General features: G+C 38.1%; 1 protein-coding gene across 1 annotated transcript; it reads left to right on the top strand.

Annotated features, from left to right (window-relative positions):
• The first annotated feature begins 889 nt into the window (after window positions 1-889).
• LOC140932275 (uncharacterized) lies at window positions 890-23676 on the top strand. Its single transcript, XM_073381897.1, has 27 exons — window positions 890-949; window positions 1043-1062; window positions 3272-3652; window positions 4383-4793; window positions 6134-6244; window positions 6675-6788; window positions 7697-8077; window positions 8762-8872; window positions 11764-11877; window positions 12197-12577; window positions 13052-13162; window positions 13476-13589; window positions 14218-14315; window positions 15290-15452; window positions 15698-15811; window positions 15990-16103; window positions 16263-16376; window positions 17480-17593; window positions 18244-18360; window positions 18665-18778; window positions 18870-18983; window positions 19821-19937; window positions 20451-20564; window positions 20814-20933; window positions 21580-21727; window positions 22482-22635; window positions 23552-23676. The coding sequence occupies exons 1-26, from the start codon at window positions 903-905 to the stop codon at window positions 22618-22620; spliced, it is 3996 nt and encodes a 1331-aa protein (XP_073237998.1). The 5' UTR covers window positions 890-902; the 3' UTR covers window positions 22621-22635; window positions 23552-23676.
• The last annotated feature ends 363 nt before the right edge of the window (window positions 23677-24039 follow it).

Raw genomic sequence — 24039 nt, 5'->3', positions numbered from 1 at the left:
TACTCACATAAGAGAAGACTCTTGGCCGCGTGCCTCCAAGAGAACCTGAACCAGAGCCTTTCAAAGTACATAGCAGTCGCTGAGGAGTGATACCCATTTTTGATTCGTGATAAAAGCAACATCTACGTGTTCAGACAATCCGCAGAGTCGAAATGTACTTTTGTAAGATCGTAACAAACAGTAAAATCAAGCGCTCCCGCAATCACAGCAACCGCCGGTTCAAAATTTGAAATGAGCAAAGGGCAAAGGACGGTTTGTTTATCACGTGCATTTGTCACATCACCGCGGCGCGAAGTCGTGATTTCAGTCGCGCGTGACATCTCAGAAATAATATGCCATGCATGAGCGGAATAGTCTATCAGAGAAAGATAACCATATGTCAGAGTTTATTCAGATCTGAGCTTTGTTTCTTGATACAATATATACGAGGTGAGAGCTTAGCTTGGATAATTTATTTATTATGTAATTTCAAGGGCTTATTTTAGATAATCCTCTGTTGACCGCATGTATCCGGTTCTCGGCCCGCGGCTGTTTGTGAAAAATTTCTATATGAAATTAAAATGTGATTTTAAGAGGTTTCTTTTAAAAAAAAGCTTATGGAATTTCCCGTAACTGCATTAATTGAATCACGGCTAAAATCTACGCGAAGATTTTCGCAGAGAGCTTGCGGGTACAACAAGGTTTTTAATTGGAAATCGTGAAAAGGTACTTGAGTATATTTAATCTATTCCCATCTGATCCCCTTGTTCTTTGGCAAATTTATTAATTTCTTAAAACGAGTTTGATTTTAAGGACATTTTTAAGAAAGCCAATATTTAATTAAAACTGTATCATATATATCACTGCCCTACTCGAATCAGTTCACTTTTTTTACTGCCTTGCAGGAGTGGCCAAGCTTGGGTATGGAAATAATAATCATCAAATGGATAACGTTATTTATGTTTATAAGGTAAGTTAAAAAGGAAAAAGTTCAAAAATAATAAAAATCACATTATACACAGTTTTTAATGTTGATAAATCATGACTTTTTTTTATCTTTCAGGACTTGGAGACATTCACAAGGTGTGTTTAGTTATCTATCTAAAACAACTTAAGCAATTCAGCTGCGAGAAATTGAAACGACATTTAGCTTAACGGACGCTTTTGTCTCCAACTTATACCAGCTATCCTACTGAAAATCGTTAGAGTAACTGTATAGAAATCTTAACCGTAGGGATTGGAGAGCAGACTTTATATCACTCACAAACAAAGGGGGCTAGGGAAAGGTAGGAAAAGACCTAAATAAAGGATTGGACACTTTCTCTCCAGAAATAGTGTACTAAAAGCTCAGTAAGTCTACTATACTCAATCCAAAAATTTTATAGCTTTCTTAGAGACTGTAAAGAAATGGTCCTTGTTAAAGGAAAGATATTATATTACTGGTTATGTTGACACTAACAAAGGGGTATAGGGCACGGTCCTTGGGCCATTTCTATTCTCTCTGGACTGAGTTGTTGGAAAGATGGATAACGCCATCCGCTGGATAAAGCTTTATCCAATGTAAAGCGTAATTGGTTTCTCGAATACTTATCCGTTGGATAGTGATTTATCCGTTAGATAGCACTGTCCATCGTTTACAACAACCGGGGCCTGATGGTTAGTTGATCCAAACAATTGGATTTTGAAATATGCTGATGACATTGATTACTATTTTTGGACCTGTTAGTACTCTGACACAGCGCTTGCAGAGGCTAAGACCCTTGAGAGCTATATAGCAAATAAATGGATGTCTTTCAATTTGTTAAAGACGAACTTGCGAAGTGCTACTGCATGATACAAACGATGCTCCTTCTCCAGTGCTTAGTATTGAAAGAAAAGAGTGACTGAAACTTTTAGAGATGGCTTTGCACGAAGATCCTTGTAATAATTATAACTGACTGCTTGCTTTCTAGAGCTGCTAGTCGACTGAATTTTTTTAGACTATGTTCGTGTTATGGACATACAAAAGATCAGCCCTCCCCGGGGTTACTTGGGTTAAATTGTGCTGGGTATGTGCCGCTGGCCTCTCAGAACCCATACCTCATTACAATCTATTCTGTGGTCAAATATAGACCCCATCTTAGTCACTTTTTAAAAAAATGTAATTTTCGCGATCCCAGCTGAGTAACTTTCTGTTTATCCTTCTACTTTATAATGCCTTTTAACCAAGTTATCCTGAAATGAATTGACACATTGGTTAACCTAATGAAGTAAAAATCTTCCTATTTTAAAATCCCTACCTACCTGAATTTTCTGATCCCCCAAATCCCGAAATGTGCGATCCCATCCAGCAGGCTCCTCCCCTTTAGCCTGTTACTAGGAAGTTCCCCCGGGAGATCAGCTCGACTTGAAATTCTTCCAATCCTTGATTTTGTCATAATCAGTTCTGTATGGATTAGCGGTTTAGAGCTCTGCCTTCTAAAGGCAGATAGCTATATCGGATTGACGTCTCCAATCGGTGTTCCTTGCATTTTGGCTATGCAAATAAATCTTTTTAATCTCTAATGTTATGAAGAATAAGGATTGATCCTCAGGATTGATCCTCCGTTAACTGTTAACCATCACTGGAGATACTGGTCTTGTACAGTATGTATTATGTAACCTGGTTACCTAAACGTAATAGAGGAGGGCTTTAGAGATAGAGGCCATGAATTCATACTCCCTTGAGTTAAAACTGAACGGGTCGAAATGGGTTTGTGTATACAGGTATCTCTTTAGATTTTTAAAATTTTTTAAAACTTATTTTGTTTTCAATATCATAATTAAATCCAATCAAAGAGCAACAGAACCCAGGGGGTAAGTCCTAGGGCCTATACGGGGAGGCTCGGCCCGAACGTGGTACCTTTTCAAGCCTCAGGTATATGAAAAGGCGGGGATTTCACTTGTTGAAGCATATGAAAGGATAGAAAAATCTGTCATTTTAGGTCGGTAAAAAGGCTCAAAAAGGCTAACAGACAGATTTTTTGGCTGCGAAAAAGTGAAGCAAACTTTCTGGTTTTGTCATTTATTATATTTTAAAGACAGTGCATTTGCAGCAGGTGAAAGGGTTGCAAAGTTCTAAACTAGGTATGTGAAAAGGCTACCATTTGTTCAATAGAAGATATACGAAAGGGGTACATTTTCTGTCAAAAATGGTATACAAAAGGTTAAGGGGTCGGACCTCAGGGCCTCTCCCTACAAAACGTTTTTGAGTCCTCCCAGGCAACAGAGTTTGTATCTAACTAGTGTTAAAGTAACTTCGTAAAATCTTCAGGACATGATGATTGTCAAAGGTACCAGGTGCTCAATGATAGAACAAGAGCTGCAAGTTTAAACAGGGGTGCTGTTTTGAAATGTGATCAGAAGGACATTCCCCAAAGCAGATGGTACCGCTTTATGGGAGCCTCAGGCACGGAAATGCCAACTAAGTGCGTGCCCCAGCAGCGCTGCGGAACACACGCGCCAGGCTGGCTAAGCACTCCCCACCCCACCAGGGTTGGACAGATTGTCAACGGAAAAGTTTGCTTTCATTGGTCTGGAAAGTGTTGTCATTGGTCTGCAAATATCCAAATAAAGATGTGTAACGGGTACTATATCTACAAGCTAGGAAAAACGCCAGTTTGTCATGTTCGTTATTGTGGAAATGCAGGCTTTGGTAAGCTACTTAGCCTTTTCCCTCTTCATTATTTAGTACTTGGGGATGTTAGTTACGTCCCCTTACCAAAAACGGTCCCACCATGTTAACGTGGTCAGTCCTCTTCTTAGTTACTTTTAGTCTGTTGATCTGGTCCAGGGAATGAAACCTTCGACCTAAACCTCTGCAGACCAGCGCTCAACCTTATTTTCGACACCATTCGCACTTCTACATTTGATTTAAATCTACAGGGCGCTTTAGCAGCGAAGACGGCAACGGCAGTGAAAACGTCACTATAATTATTATTTTTTGCGTTTTTTTAAGTTTGCCGCGATTGTTTCAGCTCACTTTAAATGACGCCTCCAGGAATTCCCAGGACTTGACTTGCGGACCGAGCCCAAATTAAGAAGGAGAAAGAAAATATCTCCGTGGTGTGTTTTTCTGTCCTCTATAAAACATCTCGTGCGGGAATTTCTCAGTCGTTTTAGTCGTGCAGTAACAGCAAAAAATGTAAAAAAAGTGTGCTGCATGTGCAGAATAGGTTTTTTACTTATTAAACCTGTGCGCTTTTGACGTTCCCGTTGCCGTCGCGGTCGAAGCGCCAGGTTTATTTGAATAAAAGCATTTTGAAAGATTTCCAAAGCTAATGCAACGATTAAAGGTTTCCCCACGATTTCCTCCAATGAGTGCGTTACATCTTGGTCAATATATCCTTATACTATCAAGGCTGTTTTTTATACTTTTAAACTAGAAAGAATGTTAAACAAGTATTGTTTCTTTAAAGGCGACGACGGATGCACGAATTATCAACAACTAAACGACAGAACTCGGGCTGCAAGCATTCACCGTGGCAACACCCTTAGATGCGATCAGAAGGATCTGGCAACTAAATGGTACAGATTTACCGGTGTATCTGGAACTATGATGCCCACTTCGTGTGTTCCAAAACATCACTGTGGAACACATGCACCTGGGTGGTTGAGCGGTGCGCATCCAACAGGAGTTGGACAAACTGTAAGCAGCAAAGTTTGTTTTCACTGGGGAGGAAGCTGTTGTCACTGGCATACTTATGTTCAAATAAAGAAATGCAATGGTTTTTACGTCTATAAGCTTGGAAAGACTTCTCACTGTTGGCTTCGATATTGCGGCAATGCAGGATTTGGTGAGCTTTTATATTTTTGGGGGGCAAGGAAGTAATGTTTGATTCTTGCGTGCTAATGTGTTCTTCGGAAAGATAATGTTTGTTGTCTTTGCTTTTTGTTTGTCCCATGCAAAGGTAACGAAATACTATAGTTCACAGCCTTTCTCGAACTTTAACAATTGTTCTTTATAAGCTAAAGCGTTTGGCAATTAAGCTACATTTATTGTGCATATTTCTTTCATATCCCCCATGTACCCAATATCATACCAAATGTTTTGGCACCCTCCCTTTCGGCCAGAAGAAGAGAAGATGAAATTATATTCCCTGTTCTAATTAATTAAAGCCAAATTATCAGCTACAGCTACATCATTTATGCACTGGTTTAACACAAGAGAGGATTATCCTCTCTTGTTTAACATTTGCATTGGTAAGAATTTTTTTCTTTGAAAAGGAGTTTGAAATAATAATAATAGTAATAATAATAATAATAATAATAATAATAATAGTAAAGATGTATTTTGTGTCGATATGGTATGACGAATGCAGAAAGTGAGCTTTTTTTTCAAAGCTTAAAAGCTTTGAAAAATATTTAAAGTGGGCGTGAGTGGGTGTATTTAGATGATAATGAATGGTGTAATGGTGATGAAAAGGATAAAAGCAAGGATGATGGGTGTAATGAGAATGAAGACAAGTCATAATATTATTAATGGGAGATAATGAAGTTGGTGTCGATGAAGCTTTGAACTGTCATTCGGTAAAGGTAGTTTGGGATGATGGTGTAGATTGTACTGGGTACTTTACAAGCTAAAGGACATTAATTGATTTGTTATTACCTTGAACAAGTGCTAAGATGTAAATAACTTTGAACTTGGAAATAAGGGAATATAGGGACTTATTTTAATAAGCCATCACACGGCGTATTTAAAACTACTCCTGCCTTCAGAAAATTCTACTACCCTCCTTAGAAAATGTCAAGATCTCCCTCATAATCCTCTGCCCACCCCTCTTCTCCCACATAATGAATGAAGCCCTTCGCAAAATCTCATACCCTAGTTGTTCAAAAGGTGGATAGCACTATATATGTCCCGTTTAATTCTCCATCCAGTGTAAACTGCGTAAATTGGTTAATCTAATATTTATCCATTGGATGGTGCTTTATCAGGTGGATAGCGCAATTCAGTTTTTGAACGATTGGGGCCAGGCAGTTGACGTAACAAAACGAAAATACATTAACCTGAAATAAATGCTTTCCTCTAAAACAAGGCTCAATTAAGAGAAACACAATGTTATTGTTTATTTACAAAAAAAAAAAAAAAAGAAACCAGTTAAGTCAAGTTTTACTATGACTTTTACTGTGCCAGATATTTGTAAAGTGAGCAAACCTTGCAAAAATGGTGCCACGTGCATCCCTACCCAAGATGGTTATACGTGCCGCTGTAGGTCAGGCTACCAAGGAAAGAACTGCGACCAAGGTAAGAACTTTGAAGCGCAAAAGGTTAAATACCATCATCACTTCATACACCATGAAAAGAACTAAAATGCAATTGATCCTCGACAGCTGAAAGGGTTACGTTAGGAAAAGTCTCGACAGATGCATCTTTTTTGATTTTAACGAAGAAGAAGAACTTCAATAACATCGGTATATTATATGTTTTTTGTACATATGGTTGATAGGCTACCAAGAAAAACGAGCCTTTAAATCTTTCAATTTAATTTGATACTTTAAGTTGGCAACATACATGTATGGCATCAAATCGCTGCAGATAAAAAAAGGGCTGATTTGAAACTCCTTAACTGAAACAGCGGGTGAAGAATGTTTAAGAGAATACAGAGAACAATAAAACCGATAAAATTTAGAACTGAAGTGTTTCAGATAACAAAATTGTGTTTGTTAAATTTAAGATGTAAATGAATGTACCAGAAGACCTTGTCGCAATGGTGGAACGTGTGAGAATCTTCCGGGAAGTTACAGATGCAAATGCAGACCAGGTTATGTTGGAAGACACTGTGAAACTTGTGAGTATCTTAAGCAAAGAATCCTCCCGTGTTTTGGCAATTCTCTGTTTTCACTGTCACGTCATCAAAAATAAAAATCGAAATCATTCAATACAGAAAGTCAAGAATCTGGGAAGTGAAATAGATAGCTTAAATATGCCAGAAGCCTTGCCAAAAATCAGGTATGTGCGATATTTCAGATGCGAGATACGCAGGAAAATGTTTTATCTAAATTTAATATAAGGGTTTGTATGGAGACGCCATGTTGGTGTCCCTTTGAGGGGGCATTAGTATGGCGGCCTGGAACCAACAGGAACATCTGTTTCTGAGTTTCTTTACATTTTAAAAACGGGATTTTACAGTTTGAGAAGAAACCTTAAAGATTGAATCTAGTGTTTATTCTGAGACAAGGAATGTTTACATCGCAAAACCTCAAAAAACTGTAAGGTTTATATCCTAGATGAGAGCTTTCCCGGCCGTCTTCTAAATACCGCGACATTCAGGTCAACCCTATCGAACCAAAAATATGTACAATTAAAGGTGTTTAGCTGCTGTATAATGCCTCATGAAAGTGAACACTCAGAAAAATAGATAATCCTTTTTGACTTCCTAATCCCTTGTTTTAAGATCTAATTTTTAAATGTATTTTTATATAAATAAGGATCTAACCAAAGATGACTCTGTTGTCGACGATAAAGATTTCATCTTAAAACAGAAGGGAAGTTACTTTTAGATAACTAATCTTAACATCCTGACCCCAGTTATTCCAAAGGTGGATAGATATATCTGTGTCCAGACCATAACTCAATTGGTTTTCTTAATACTTATCCACTGGATAGGGATTTAATATCGAGTGGATAGTGCTATCCACCTTTCGTCCAACTGGTCCCTGATATATTTTTTTACCCCATTTATAATTCAATTTTCAGTTTCGGATCCGTGTTCACACCATGTCCAGCTAAATGACAGAACAAGAGCTGCAGGGGTTCACAGGGGCAATGTTCTTAAGTGTGACCAAAAAGATATGCCAGATACTAAATGGTACAGGTTTATCGGTTCATCTGGAACTATGATGCCGACCTCCTGCGTTCCCAAGCATTACTGCGGCACGCACGCACCTGGATGGCTCAATGGGGCTCATCCCACAAGACTTGGACAAACTATTAACGGCCAAGTGTGTTTTCACTGGGGAGGAAGCTGCTGCAACTGGAAAGCAAGCATTCAGATAAAGAAGTGTAACGGATTTTATGTATATAAGCTCGGAAAGACTCCTGTGTGCTGGCTTCGGTATTGTGGCAATGCGGGATTCGGTGAGTTGTAGAATAGTGCCCTATGCCTAGGTTTTCGGTAAACTGCCACTTTTCCGGCTCAAAAAAGTCGCCTCTTTTCACTTTTATTTTTAAAGTAATGAAACTTTGGCAAAACTATCATGTAAATTTGCATTGGAGCTATATTAAATTGCAAAATTTAATTTCAGGATGAAGCAGGAGCCTCCTGGATGAAGCTGTAACTTGTAAAAATCGTCACTGATGGAAATTTGAATTAATAGGAATCAAGAGCCCGGAATCTGATACCGTTCAGATCACGCTCAGTAGTCTTGCTAAGTTTTCCTACAACTGATTGTACTTAAACGGAAAAATAGTTATAAACGATTATTGTTTTGGTTCGAGAGCATGGTGGGATCGGGGTTGGAGGGAAGATCCTCCCGATAAGATAATAAAAAAGTTCGGCGCATACGTTCGTGGGACAATGTCAGTCCATTATTTACTCGTTTTTGACCGATTGGTGTAACGTACCTGAAAACGCTTAAATAAAATTAATTAGTGCTCAAAAAACTGAAGCCCTGCACCTTTATATGTAATTTTGCAGGCCACCCCTGTCCGGGTATCTGTCAAAATGCCGGCGTCTTTTCATTAATATTGTCAGGGACGATTCAAATAGAATAAGGAGGGTTGCAGCGAAGTGCATAACTGTTGGATCTTTTTATTTGTTAGATATATGCAGAGTAAGCAATCCCTGCAAAAATGGCGCCACATGTACGTCAACGAATAATGGTTATACTTGCCGCTGTAAGCAAGGTTATCACGGAAGAAACTGCGAACATGGTAAGCCCCTCAGTTATTGCAAGCTTAATAATCACACGTCAGTTCAACACGAGAAAAAATTAAGCATGCTGGCGCGCTAAAATATGCTATAAGCTAGAATTCCAAGACTGCGTGGGTGGCAAAGAATATCATTTTTTAAAGCAACTGGTAAAATGGTTGACCAGGCTTGATGTCAATATGGCTGGATATTAGCCAATAATTTTTTAGCGTTTAATTATATAGCAGTCAGTTAATCCAGTATTGTCAGCACGGCTATTATCCTTTAATTTCTCAGAACTGTCCAATTTGGGATTTAATTTGGACAATTTTCAATATGGAATTTGAGTAAAAAATGCAGAAACTGTCCTATTTGGGAAAAAATAGGACAGTTTGTTTCGGCCAATGAAATCCGAGAAAAAACAATGGATTGTGAAACCAACCAATCAGCAGTGAGCAAACGTCAGCACTAAAAGCCGCACAGGTCGCCATTGTTGTTGACAACATGGAGGAATTCAGTGAAGAAAATTTGCCAAATTTTTCCATCTTTAGCAGTTCTAACACAAATGAGAGATTTCCATGGTTGCAGGAAGAGGAAATTAATACTCTTAGAAGCAGAAACGAAAACTCAAACACCGCCAAGAGCACAAAAACGTGGCTGAACGTTTTCAACGAGTGGAAACTCCAGCGTAACGAAGCGAGACGTTTTGAAGATATCCCTCCAGAAGAGCTAGATGCAATTCTCTGCCGCTTCTTTGCCGAAATTCGAAAAAAAGACGGCGGCGAATATGAACCAGAAAGTCTGGCAGTGATGCAGAGCGCGTTGGACCGCCATTTAAAAAACGCTGGCAAAAAACACAGCATCTTGCGAGACCGCGAATTTGAAAAGTCAAGGCAACAACTTGAGGCGAAAGCAAGAGAATTGAGAGTGAAGGGTTACGGAAAGCGAAAAAATGCATCTCACGCTTTGAATGAAGAAGACGAAGAATTCCTCTGGCAGTCAGGTCAGCTCGGTGAACATTCTGCTCAAGCTCTGGTCAATGTAAACTTTAAAAATGTCACTGAACACTTTGGCCTCCGAGGGAGACAAGAGCACTATTCAATGACGGTGGAAGATTTCAGCATCATAACCAGTCCTGACAGCGTTGTCAAATACATAACTTTTAAAGAAGGTCCTACAAAAACGAGGCAAGGAGGTCTCCGGATCGCCCACAGAGCTGTACAACCCAAAATGTTTTCGACTGGCGGCGAAAGATGCCCTGTAATGCTTTTCGAAGAAATGCTGTCTAGAAGACCACCAGAAATGAGAGACAGTGGGCCATTCTACTTGACAACTATTTCAAAACCCAAGGGCCAAGTATGGTTTAGCAGACAACGAATGGGTGAACACAAAATTGGACAGCTTATGAAAGACATGGCTGTCAAGTCTGGTCTAACTGCTGCCACTGGTAAGAAAATTACCAATCATTCGAGCAGAAAAACTTGTGTGCAAAAGCTAAAGAATGCTGGTGTCCCGAGGGACAAGATTATTGATGTTACTGGACACCGTAATATTCTCAGCCTTAATTCATATGAAGGAGATGACGAGAATCAGGCAAGGGAACTGTCAAATATAATCAGTGGATGCAAGCAAACAAGTGATATTCAACAACAACCTGCTAACAGCAGCCCCAATAAGGATAGACTACCCCTTCAAGCCAGTTCTTCCAGCAACAGTTTCAGTACCATCAACAACTTTACAGGTCCAGTGAATTTCTATGGTGCATTTCCTGGCTTTCCAGGTCTATCTAATATGCCAGTGCCAACTCACCAAAGCACAGAGCCACCACATACATGGAAAAGGATCAGAGCTTCTGTACTCTCAGACTCAGATGAGGACTAGCTATTGCTGACTGCACAAAAACTTTAAATTTACACCTTTCTTGTATTCATTGTAGTTTTGCACTTTTTTAATGTGTGCATGTTTTGTACAGACTAAAATAATTAATTTTATTTTTTCTGCACTTTGTTAATTGCATTCTTTTCTTAATCTTTTCCATCTTTATTGTGTGTGTGTTATTTCTTTACACACTTTTATTTCTTGATATTGAAAACTGGATAGTTTCAAAATAATGGAATTCTAAATTTTTTGACCTTAAAGTTTTACAGTATTGTTATATTTATTATATTTATTAAATTCAATTGTGATAATGAAATTCATTTCTATTTGGACTACAGCATGTATTTAAAAATGAATTAAAATAAAAAAATTATTAAGATTTCAGTCTGTTTTTTATCAGAGACAGTTCCCATAGTTTTCCTTGCAAAGCTGTGTTTCCTCACTAGCTATATAATTAATAAGTAAGAGGACTACATGCTTGTCCAATTTGGAAATAATTGGATTCAAAAAATTCCTCTGACAGCCAAATTGGACTCGGCCTACGGCCTCGTCCAATTTTGGCTGTCCTCGGAATTTTTTTCATCCAATTATTTCCAAATTGGACAGCATGTAGTCCTATTACATATACTTATGGACCGAGACGAAGTCGAGGTCAATATATACGCAAAAAAGAACGAAGCGAGTATCCAGCCATCTTGAACGAACGAAAAGGTTGGTCAATGAAAACTTCTTCTTGTGGGACTCAACAGAGAGCATCCCTAGCACGCGAAACAGGCCCATCTTCCCTGCTCGGGTAGCAAATCAGAACACAGGATGCACTTCGTCTTGCCCGCTAACTAAACCGGCCATAAAATATGAGGATAACTCCCCCAGTATTTTTTTAATTGTGTGTTTTATAATTAGAATATACATTATTTTTGATGCAACATCGCTAGGAAATCCAAAGCATTTATTAAAAGTAAATCCATCGATCCAAAACCTTAAATTCGGGAACGGCCATTGAAAGGCATTCAAAACTGACTTGCTTTTCTTCTAGATGTGAACGAATGTAATTCTAGACCTTGTCGCAATGGTGGAACGTGTGAGAATCTTCCAGGTAGCTACAGATGCAAATGCAGAACAGGATTCCTTGGTCAACACTGTGAAATCGGTAAATAATTTGAACGTTATCCTGGTTTTGGGTTTTTCAGTAGCAAGTCTAGTTCGCGTAAAATTTAGCTTCTATTCGTGATTTCAAAGTTTTTTGTTTATTGTTGTCATAGTGACGTCGATTTTACTTAAAAGTGTATTTCGACAAACTTCAATCCAAAGTCAGTTAGAAGTGAAAATTTGATAGAGATCGGAAAAGGATAAACTCACATTTTAGGCGATTGAAAAATATCGGTATCGAAACGCGTTTAATTCTGTAATCCTAAAGGAGTAACTTTATGTTTATGTTAAATTGTTATTTATTATAATTTGTATTGTAGTATTTGATGAGTGTAAACATTACGTGTTACTGAGTGATCGTCAGCGAGCTGCAGGAGTCCACAGAGGCAACACCCTGAAATGTGACCAGAAAGACCTGACGACCCCCAAATGGTACAGGTTTTCTGGAGCAGCTGGTACTCAGATGCCTACCTCATGTGTGCCAATACATTACTGCGGAACACACGCACCTGGATGGTTAAGCACCGCGCACCCGACAAGAACTGGTCAGGTTGTTAACGGCAAAGTGTGCTTTCACTGGAGTAATAAATGTTGTAATTGGCATGCCAACATCCAAGTAAAAAGGTGCAACGGATTTTACGTTTACAAACTTGTGAAAACACCTGTATGCTGGTTACGATACTGTGGAAATGCAGGATTCGGTGAGTGAAGTGTTTTATCGCGCTGATCTATGCCATGAATCAATTCATGTATTTAAAAACCAAGATAAGACGCCCGCAACTTTTTCTCTTAATGTAGTTGTCCGGTGATTTTAAGCTCGGTTTACAGAAAATCATTGGAAATAATTATTTTTGGGCTTACTCAGTGGTTGCGTCTACTTAATATAGTCAACGAGCCAAGGAAATCGAAAAACCAGCGTAAAGCGAGCTTTTATGAAAACAATAACCACAAGAAATATGTTTGGAATGTTTCAGTGTTGCAAGGAGAAAGCTAATCAGGCATGAAAAAATAAGTTGCAAATAACAACGATTAGTTTTGTGTTCTGTGGCTTGCTCGTTAGTCCTCATCATTGTTGTGAAACGGTCAAAACTTAAGAAGCATCCTGAAATATTTCAGTTGTTTGCCGTTTTCTGCGTTTCATTGTTAATAACGATGTTATCTTCAAACCCACCTAGACCCATGCAAGGCAAGCAAGCCTTGTCAAAATGGCGGAACATGCGTTAATAACAATGGCGATTACATCTGTCGTTGCAAGCCTGGTTACCAAGGGAAAAACTGTGAGCAAGGTAAGACCAATAGTTATTACAGACATTACATACGTTTTCATCGCAACAACATATTTTGACACTATCCTACTTAAAGTCACAAGAATCCCTTACTTGAGTTCCTTATCTATGTGCTTGTAAAGATTTTCTCCGAAACTGCCTGGGCTAGCTACCTATTCCTGCAAACTATAAGAGAAACAAACCAACAGTTAAAACATTCGGATACATTACAAATTCACGAGTATTTTCCTTTATAAAAGACTGTCTGAAGGAGAATATAAGAAATGAATTAAGTGAAACTCAAAAGTTGACTCTGTTTGTTCTCTACTGGCAGATGTAAATGAATGCAACAGTAGACCTTGCCGGAATGGAGGAACGTGTCAGAACCTTCCAGGAAGCTACAGATGTCAATGCAAGCCAGGATTCTTGGGCAAGCAATGTGAAATTGGTAGGTAATTTGCATCCTAATTATTTCATGTTTGTTTTTTGTGAAAGTTTTTTCTTCATTGTTTTATGCTTAAATTTATTTAGCTGTTACATTTTGCCAGGGGAATCGATGATAATAATCGATGATAATCATGAACGAGGATCATGATCATGATGCTTCATCACACTTGTCGTTTCTCAAACTATCTGTATACAAATAATCAGTTACTTTGTCTTGATGTTGGGTAAGGAAAATTTGAAATGACTCCTGGGTTCAAACCTTTCACGATAATAATAATGTCCTTTGTTTACTCTCGATAGTATTTACTTATAGCACTTATGCTATTGGGGCCTAGCAAATGCCTGAAACAAATAATTCAAATCCAACTTACATAACAGGGTAAAGAATCCCAGCTGGCCTCTGGCGAACCAGCTGGAAATTTGCAATCATTAACGAGGACCATGATCATGATGCTTCATCAAACTTGTCGTTTCTCAAACTATCTGTATACAAATAATCAGTTACTTTGTCTTGATGTTGGGTAAGGAAAACAAAAAAAAAAAGAACGGGTGCTGTGTAAAAATATTCGAAATTGCGACAGGCCAATAATTAGAAAAAAATAGTCCTTTATATCATTTATTTACTGTAGTATTTGATGAATGTAAACACTACGAGCAACTCAGCGATCGTCAGCGGGCTGCAGGTGTCCACGATTTTCCCAAAAATGCACTGACTCAACGATTAACTGTTACCAAGAGAGGATAAAGGGGACAGAGAAGGCATCCCTCATACACACCCTATTTCATAGGTAATTCGTCTCGAGTTATTTTTAGAATCGGGATAAAGTTACCTCGCGCGCTGCGTGGATGTTTCGTGGAGGTTCGCACGACTAAACGCCGTACAAAACATGTCGGGCGAAAGGCAATGAAAGCGTAAAGAGATCGAGAGCATTCCTGAATATTGAAGCGAAATGAGTCGGCGCTCACCTGGGAAAAGGGAATCGCTGGACTCTTTAACAACCCGTGAAATCAGTTTAACTCGAAGTTGTCGTAACCTCAGTGCTTTAATAAAATGAGAAATTTCGCCGGTCTAATGAAACCAGTCGTTTGTTCAATAAAGCAAGTAGTATGCCAAGTGTTATTTTTGTTGAATAATAAAAGACTAATAAAAGAATAAATATCAAACCAGAAATTGCTCTCTTCAAACTGTAGATTATAAAAGATACCGAGAGAATATTCAGTGTGTTAAGGATTTCCCTGCTGTACTGTTAGCTCTATACAAGAGAAGAAGGGCGATTCTTTTTGAATTTCCGTTCCGCCGACACAGCTTTAGCAGAAATCTCTCTGTAGTCGTTTTCGTGGACAAAAAACGAATAGCAATATCGCTCTCCGCGTCGTCGTCGCTCTCCGCGTCGTCGGGAAGGACGCGTGGCTCTGAGCGTGGGTCATCCACGCGGAACACATTCGCGCTATGTGATTGGCTGTTGTCTAATCCCCCTTGGGATCTGTGGTCTTAACAATAACTCGAGACGAATTACCTTTGGAATACGGTGTGTATGGGGGATGCCTTCTCTGTCCCCTTTATCCTCTTTTGCTGTTACTGAGTTCCGTTGTTAAAACGTACCTTCTTGTTCTAATGATATTTTAGGATGTGGTAAAAGACGCAATTGCTCTGTCTTTTAGCACAAAACAACCTGTCTCACTTGCCATTGAATCCTGCAGCATTATCTATTTTTCACAAGAAAATTATTTTTATTTGCCTTTATAGATATAAACGAGTGTGTAGTGAGTAATCCATGTCAAAATGGCGCCACTTGTGTTAACAATCTTGGTGGCTACCAGTGTCTTTGTGTCCCGGGATACCAAGGAAAACACTGTGATCAAGGTGAGTTCTTTCGCGAGTCCGTAAATATCACATTTATTAGGTGAAACTGTTATATAACGAGAGTGCGTGAAATTTCCCTGTAAAATAAAATTATTGCGATGGAACACAAAGAAAACGAGCAGGAAAAAAACTTTTCTTTTAAAGCTTTTGTAACTTTTCCATCTCAGATTTTTCCTCTTAAAATTGGTAACGAAAGTTTAAATAAAAACACTGAAGTAAGTCTTCCTTTTGTTTCCCATTTTTAGATGTTGATGAATGCCAGATAAATCCTTGTCAGAATGGAGGAACTTGTTCAAACATACAGGGCAGCTATAACTGCAGTTGTGTCAGTGGTTTTACAGGAAAATATTGTGGAAACGGTAGGGAATTTACAGTGTTTACTGAGTGTCTTATTTTTTTGTCGCAAACTACATTGAATCACCGAGAGATAGAGGCTATAGGTGTCATCACAAGCATATTCACTATTTATAAGATATTTATTTTCTTTCTAGTTTTATTTTTATGGATGGAAAAGGTAAAGATGTTGTGTAATTTTAGATATTGACGAATGTCGAAATAGTCCTTGCATGAATGGAGCAACGTGCATCAACAATCCAGGCAGCTATCAGTGCAAATGCAAAGGCGGCTATGATGGCAAACACTGCGAAAACGGTAGGATGCATATAATGTCTGCCTTGTTTTTTCAATAATCTGCCCCTTTTCAATTACTTTTACTTTCTCTTTTTCTTTATTCTTTTTTTTTTTCTGAACGCAGGACTATACAATAGTTTTAGTCCAACGAACTTCTTTTTTTTTCTTTTTCCTGTATAGACATTGACGAGCGCCAGAATCAACCATGTCAAAACGGCGGAACGAGTCAGAATGAGCAAGGCGGGTATAAGTGTTCCTGTAAAACAGGCTTTCAGGGAAAGCATTGTGAAAATGGTAAGGAAAACATACTAAAAGACATAAACAACAGAAAGTTAGGTGTCTGCGACAACCAGGCTTCACTGCAAAACATCGAAATTTGGTCTTACAGTTGCAAGACGTTTCTTAGATTTAAATTTGGTAGATTTTGATGCGAGAGATATTTTTGTAATGTAATAATCTTAAGCAAAGTATCTACGACAGTTTGTCAGGAAAAAACTCAGACTTGAAAATGACGTCACTATAGCACCGAAAAGTCTATAAATCTTATCCGCATTTTTACTTTTTTTTTGGAAAGCTTAAACGTGTTTATTGCCAACGTGCATTATTAAATTAGGGAATGTGCAATAATTATCAGGGGAAAGGAAATAGTCCAAACATAGGATAACATTACGTAGCGCCCGCTCCCAACAAAGGCAAGTTAGATCTTATCCCCCTCCTGGTTACTTAAAAATTATGACCAGCCCCTCCCCCACTCCCGACTTGCACTTGCTTGTTCTTTCGTTATGTAAACTTATGAACTGTTTTGACGTCTGTGTCTGGAGCATTACCTCAAAACTACGCAGTGATACACACCCAACCATTTCAGAACAGTCCCATTGGGTATCGTCTTTTGAATACTTCTGTATGTGAATCACTGGATTGAAGTTCTGAGTCATTTGCGTCATTACGTTCGATCCAGTTGAGTCATGACCAGCATAAACATATCTCAGAACGCGAGCAACTAGCCTCTTTTTCCCTTCACTGACTTGTTAATGGTGTTGTTTCATGTACAGTCTTAACTGTTTTTCGCTCAGCGAACTACTCCAGCACTTCTTGATTCTTTTACTACCAGGTGGCTTCTTCCTCTGAATGAGATTCTGTAAGATCTTCTGCTAACTGGGGAGAAATAAAGAAGTCATTTTTCCTAGGATCTAGGCTCATCATGAATACAATCTGACACTTCCTTAGCCAACTTAAAAGTATTCCCCACCTTTCCATTAAGAGCTTGAAAGTATTTACAAATCCTCTATCATAAATTCAACTCTATTTTTTTGGAATGACAGTTTGTTAAATTTGTTGTCTTTTCAAGCTATATATTTTAACAATCACTTTATACTTTTGAACATGCTTTTGATTAGATGTGGACGAATGTAAGAGTTCCCCATGTAAAAACAGTGGAAAATGTGTCAATTTGCCTGGCAGCTTTAGATGTCACTGTACACAGGGATTTACAAGCAAACTTTGTGACCAAGGTGACTATCAAGCGCCTTTTGTAAACTTTCATGGCTTAAATGAGAGTTTTAGTTAGCTTTGATGTCTTGCGATCATTTTCAAATGACTCTGTAATTAAACTTTAATTACAGAATTAAAAATTAAAAATTAAACTGTAATAGTTTATTTAACTGTTGTCATACTTCTCGCTGATTTCATGGATGGGATGCGTCCTTGTATTGGCAGAGGTTTCACGTTTTTATTTTCTTACCAACTTGCTTTGGTTTTGTTTTCGGGGGTACAGCTTTAGCGATAGTGCAACTGGCGTCAGGTACACGGTAAAATTGTTCCCGAGTGCTAGCGAGAGATCGTTCTATATCGGATACTTAACTGGAGCAAACAAAGACGTTCGCTTTATACTAGGGGGCTCTTTAGGTGGGTTCGTTGACTTCAGACTTCAGGTCTTTTTACTTATTTATGTTTTTATAATTCTGTTAAAATAATAATAAAAAATTGAAATTAATTTAGAAAGGTTCTAGACTTTAGTAGGCCAAAAGACGTACGCTATACATTAGTATGTTCCTATAATAACTTGAATGAGGCTAGCCATGAATTCGCCATTTTACAAGCTTCTCCATGTTTTGATAAAGTGTGAACTGGTAATTGATGCTTTCTTTAAATTATTGTCTAGACATAAACGAGTGTTCAACCCACAGTCCATGTAAAAATGGCGCTACTTGCGTTAATACATTCGGTGGATATCAATGCAACTGTGCTAAAGGATTTCAAGGAAAAGATTGTGATCAAGGTGATTATTATTAAATACTTCCCTTTCCTTTTTAGTGAAGTTGACTTTTTCTTTTGAAAGGACAGATCAGACCATTTTTAGTTCGGTATTTGTAACCAAGTTTTGTTGACAATTTGTTAAGTTGAAGTGGTAGAAATTTTGCCCTTATCTCTATTTCTGCATTCGCTGTCAGCTATTTTGCTTTGTTTTTAACGGGCTATTATGCCTTACTTACCTGGAATTGATGTATTAAAGTCATGATATGGTCTAGTACACATGTTAAGTGTTTTGATAAGAAAATTATTGTTTCGATTTATTTCTTCAAATGTAGACGAATGCCAAACTAATCCATGTCTGAACGGGGGAAGTTGTACGAACAAACATGGGGACTACGAGTGTACATGTCCAGCGGAATTTACAGGCAAAAATTGCGAGCAGGGTAAGAAGAGGAATAAAGTTATAAAAAAGGCAGACATAGTAATCGTTGAAATAATAATATGCCGCCACTAACAGTTCGTTCACTTCTGTAGATGTCGATGAATGTCCAAGTTCACCATGCCAAAATGGAGGGACCTGTAAAAATGAGATAGGAACGTATAAATGTCTCTGTTTCCCCGGATACAAAGGAAAAAATTGCGATCAAGGTGAGGTAGATTACTCTCATTTGTACTGTTTTCAATCACACAGGAGGTGTGGAGGTACAGGAGTGTTACTTTATGTCTTAGAAAGGTCTAAACCGCGGTAGTATTGGCTTGTTTATGGTAGAGCAGAGGACGATGTCTCGGGTTCGATCTTGGATATGATCCATGCCTTGCTTCAAACTGCAGACACATAATTATTCCGGTTTAGTGTCTTAAATTGCTGTGCATAGGTAGTTTGTTTTGTTTCTTTGATTTAACTAATCTTTTGATTAATCTTGTGGGAAATTATATAACGATTCGCAAATGTAAAAGGAAAGTTTATTGGCCATTACAGTACCAAGCTGTAAGCCATTTCTGCGCGCATCGTGCGCTTGTCGGTTGAAAATGGAGACACGATAGAAGTGTGACTGAACAACCTTAGTGTTATAAGTTTAGATGAAACTGTTTATATTTTAATCTAGCCAATAGCAATATCGCTGCCGCTGTACCGGGTTCTCGGATGGATTATTACTGTGACACTAAAAACTCCTGAATGCCCTTGAGTGAAAAAATAGCTACACCGGGTGCTTAGCATAGCCTGTGGGATATCTAGATTGGAAAACGCCTTAAAACTTAGATATTATATCTATCCATTGAAAAGAAGTCCAGATGTACGTTAAAAACTGCCAACAGTACATAAAAATTGTTTAAAAAAGTTCAAGTTCCTTCACCTGTGCTAAATAATATGGCTATGCTTTCCATACGCATAAAATAGCGATCAATATAAATAATAATAATAATAACAATAATAATAATAATAATAATAATAATAATAATAATAACAATTATTATTTTATTTAGACGTGGATGAGTGCAAGCAAAGTAGCCTTTGCAAGAACAATGGTACTTGTGTTAACATACCTGGTGGATTTCAGTGTCGCTGTCAAGCTGGATACCAGGGCGATGACTGTAGTCAAGGCAAGTGATCTTCACCGAACCTGAAATCCTAAAATCCTTACTTTCCGCATTTTCTGAAACGGTTGTCAAACGTTGCCATATTGTATGTTTGCTGGTTAGCAGGGCTAGTAATCGGAGCGACTTATACCTGGGAGTATTATTCATGAACCGGAATAAAAATAATAAAAAAGCTCATCGAAACAAGCTGCTGATTTAGTTCAGCTCCAAAACGTCATGATAAATCGAATTCATTTCTATACAAGCTAGATGGAGCTTATATCCGGGGCGGGGGGGAGGGGGGAGAAGGGAGGGGGGTTGTAAATGGGATATATTTTTCTGCTTGGACAAGTAGGCCTATAAGTGGTTGCGCTTATAAGCGATAGTTTACGGGACACGAAGAGTAAATACTCGCTTAAAAAAAAACAAAAACCAAAACGTAAACGAAAGGAAAGAACCTTACTTACAATACAAATTTTTGTTGATGTTCATTCAATTACATCTTAAACACACATACTGTACCGAATTCTTTTTCGGACGTTGACGAATGCATTAACAATCCCTGTCAAAACACCGGTAACTGTACGAATAAACCAGGGAGTTACGAGTGCTATTGTATCGATGGTTTTGAGGGAAAGAACTGTGAAAAAGGTAAGAAAATCTCATGTCCTTTAGTATATGTACGAAGCTGTTTCCTTAGTTTTATTAATGCGTACCTCATAATTGTACTTCTTATTTAAATTGTAAATATAATTGTATAACGTTCGACGTCAGGGGAACACCACCTTAACCAGCTTAACACGCGAGAAGCCTGGACAAGAAAAATGAGCGGAAAGAAACCTAATTTTGTAGTTTCATTTCACTTATAACTATGCTTAAAATTTAATTTCTTTCTTGCAGACAAGGATGAATGTAGTGGAAGCAACAATCCATGTCAAAATGGTTCGACATGTGAGAACAAGATAGGCACATACAAGTGTATATGCCCGGATGGCTATACGGGATTCAATTGCGAGATAAGTAAGTTTTAGTTTTACCATACTCTCTTAGCTTTACAGAGCCAACTACTGGGTGTCGGGACTTAATGAAAAAGGGTGCAAGATATAGAAGAAGTTATGGAATCAAATCAAATTAGAATATAAATTACTTTTGAAAGTAATGGTCATACGAGATCAATTCCACGGCAATTGTAGTAAGTCATACGTCTCTTAGGCAATAGTACTTTTAAATATGAAAACAAACGATGGTAGCTAGAACGAGCAAGAACAGTCATCTTTCAACACCCCATCCTCAAAGGTTTTCTAGGTAGCCAAAAGCTTGTTATTCACCATTTTCACATAGACCAGAATACACATTGCCCCCCTTCCCCCCCCCCCCCCCCCCACACAAAAAAAAAAAATTCGTGACCATTGTTTCCTGCGAATTTTTCCTGGGTGTGACAGTCGTCCCAAGAGAAATTGAAGACAAATTTCTGGGGGTGAACAAGGTGCATTATGGTCTATATATGTGAATTATTTTTGGTGAATTATGATTTAAACTCTGGAGCATGTAGTGGGTCTTGCTTTACATCTCCTTTCCCCTGTTGCTCTCTCATCCCTTTTTAATTATGGCCTTTTATTCTGTCACTCTCCCTACTTCCTTTATTTCCATTTTTCTTTTCTTGTAGAAAAAAATTTCGTTGCACTTGGCTGTTTTCAAGACAATGCTAACGACCGCGCAATGGGAAAGTTACTTAAGAACTTACGGCAATCTATTGACAGGCGTGATATGTCAAAAACAGTCAAAAAATGCTCGGAGATTGCCAGGAGTCACTCGTAAGCATTAATATTAGTTTTTGCCTGTTGTTTTCCAGGTCTATGATGAATAGTTTACTTTTTTTCTAGACATTTGTGACAACTTTATTGTGTCCACCATTAATGTATTACTGATTAAAAACAAAACATATAATAATAATAATAATAATAATAATAATAATAATGTTTACAAGGCAATTAAGAAAAAATATCTAAAATATGGCAAAAACTTTGTAGCTATAGACTGCTAATTTAGCGCAGTTTATTATTTGGGAGTCATAAAGAAACGCACATAGCCTACATCAGTCAAAATCGGAATAATTCATTTGATATACCATGCTCTCCACGGATTTGCATGTGGTAAAACATTAACAATTATTGGACCGAGGTTGAGCAAAATATTGTGATTGTCAGTGGCGAGCAGATCAATTATTTGCCAAAGCCGAATAAGGAATATCTTCGGGAAGCGAAATCGATCTGTCATTTTCACGCAAAAGCGATCGCAAGAAGGAGAAAAGGGTGGTGTCATTTACGCATGAGCAGAATATTATTTGCAGCCAAACAAAGTTGGGCGACATTGCGCATGAGGAGAACATTATTTGTTGGCAATTATTTGCAGGTCACGTGGTGGGATCTCGGCCAATGAAAAGAAAGAAAAATTTTCAACGAATGATAACATCATTTGAGAGATATTTATGCGCCAAGAATCCCTTTTCCCTTTAATTAAGCCAAGGATAAGTCCTTTATTCATATGGTTTTCTTTTTGTGTTCAAAGGATGTATTACTTTGCTATCCAGTATTACGGAGAGTGCTGGGGTGCAAAGGCTGGAACGAAGTATGACAAGCATGGACCAGCCAATAACTGCTGGTCTGGTGTAGGGGGGCCGTTCAGCAACTATGTTTACAAACTGTGATAAAGTTCTCTTAAGGTTTGTACAAAAATGATCACCAGCTCTGGATGCATGGAAGAGTGTCATACCTACTAGTCAATTTGGCATTAAAGTTAGTCTTACATCGTACCTCCTAAAATGACACCAAAACGTAACCACTAGACCTCTTCTCCCCTCTTCTCGGGCATCTGTGTTCAGGGTGAGGGATGTTTTACAATGGCCGTACAAAAGTTGGAAATCTGTCAAAATGTTCTTCCTTTTGTCATGTAAATACAGTCGAACCTCCATGTGCGACCACCTCTCGTAAGCGACCACCTCCCATAAGCGACCCCTCATCCAAAACACCAAAATTTTCCAAGTCAAAGCTTAAAGTTGAAACGCTTCGTAAGCGACTCCGAACGCACTGTAGGATGACGGATTTAGAATTTTCCATTGATTTTTACCTCTTCAATAAAGAATAGTTAGTAGAGGAGACTGGTTTTGAAAGCCGGCAAACATCAAAGATGAAAACAATAGTGCTGCAGTTTATGTTGGAAGCTTCCTGACCTTGTACAATCCTTTGGTTTTGTTCACAAATTGTTACTGAATAAATTAATGCAATGTTTCTAGTGGTCAGTAAGTTCAAAAAATGTCTAAATCAAAGCATCGCGCATAAATTCCCTCAGCATACCAAAGATAAATAGACAAAAGACATATCTTGAGGTGTTACATACCATATTGAATTTTACACAATAAAGTGGAATCAATGGTGGTTTTTACTACGGCAAATTCTCTTTTTACAGCAACGCAATTTACAAATTGCGTGCATATTAGTAATTTTGTTGAGAATAGCATATTTTCGGCGGGAATACTATGTATTTCAGCATCAAAAATTGTACTTCTAACAGATATTTATAATTTGCAATTATTAAATATGTCTAGCAAACTCCTATAAATTATGTTTTCTACTTTACAGTGATGCCAAGTTCCTTAATTAAAGAAGAATTAAAGAAGAGATTAAAGAAGAAATTAATAGGATATAAGAGTATTTATCCTTAATTCTAAATATGACATCAGAGAATAAAGGAAAAGTGAAGGAAGATGAGACTGTACTTTTTTTTGATCTCACAAATGAAGGGCTAGATGGCAGTGCATAAAGTGAGGAAGAGGTTGTTACAATAAGATAACCGTGGTTCACTTTGAAAACGTTGGTATTGAAAACCACCGCATGGTGAACGCGCGCCAGCCATATTGTTGATGCATGTCATTCACTGTCCCCAACCCCCTTAAAAAATCACCAAACATAATATGCTCAATAGACAGACTTTGATTGGTCAATCATTCGTAAAGCCTTTTGAAACAATAGGGGACAAAGCTTTCTAGGGAAAGAGGGGACGAATTCGTGTCGACTTACCCCTACCAGGAGAGAACTTACGGACGTACGCACGCTGACGTCATAACCAA

The sequence above is a fragment of the Porites lutea genome, chromosome 3 (assembly GCF_958299795.1).
Source record: "Porites lutea chromosome 3, jaPorLute2.1, whole genome shotgun sequence".
Taxonomy (NCBI): domain Eukaryota; kingdom Metazoa; phylum Cnidaria; class Anthozoa; order Scleractinia; family Poritidae; genus Porites; species Porites lutea.
This window is presented reverse-complemented; position numbering and strand designations above follow the sequence as displayed.

Coding starts and splice junctions, on each gene's coding strand:
- LOC140932275 (XM_073381897.1), top strand. CDS start 903: ATGGAAATAATAATCATCAAATGGATAACGTTATTTATGTTTATAAG. Junction 6,245..6,674: donor AGGAAAGAACTGCGACCAAG/GTAAGAACTTTG, acceptor GTTAAATTTAAG/ATGTAAATGAATGTACCAGA. Junction 20,934..21,579: donor GGGATTCAATTGCGAGATAA/GTAAGTTTTAGT, acceptor CTTTTCTTGTAG/AAAAAAATTTCGTTGCACTT.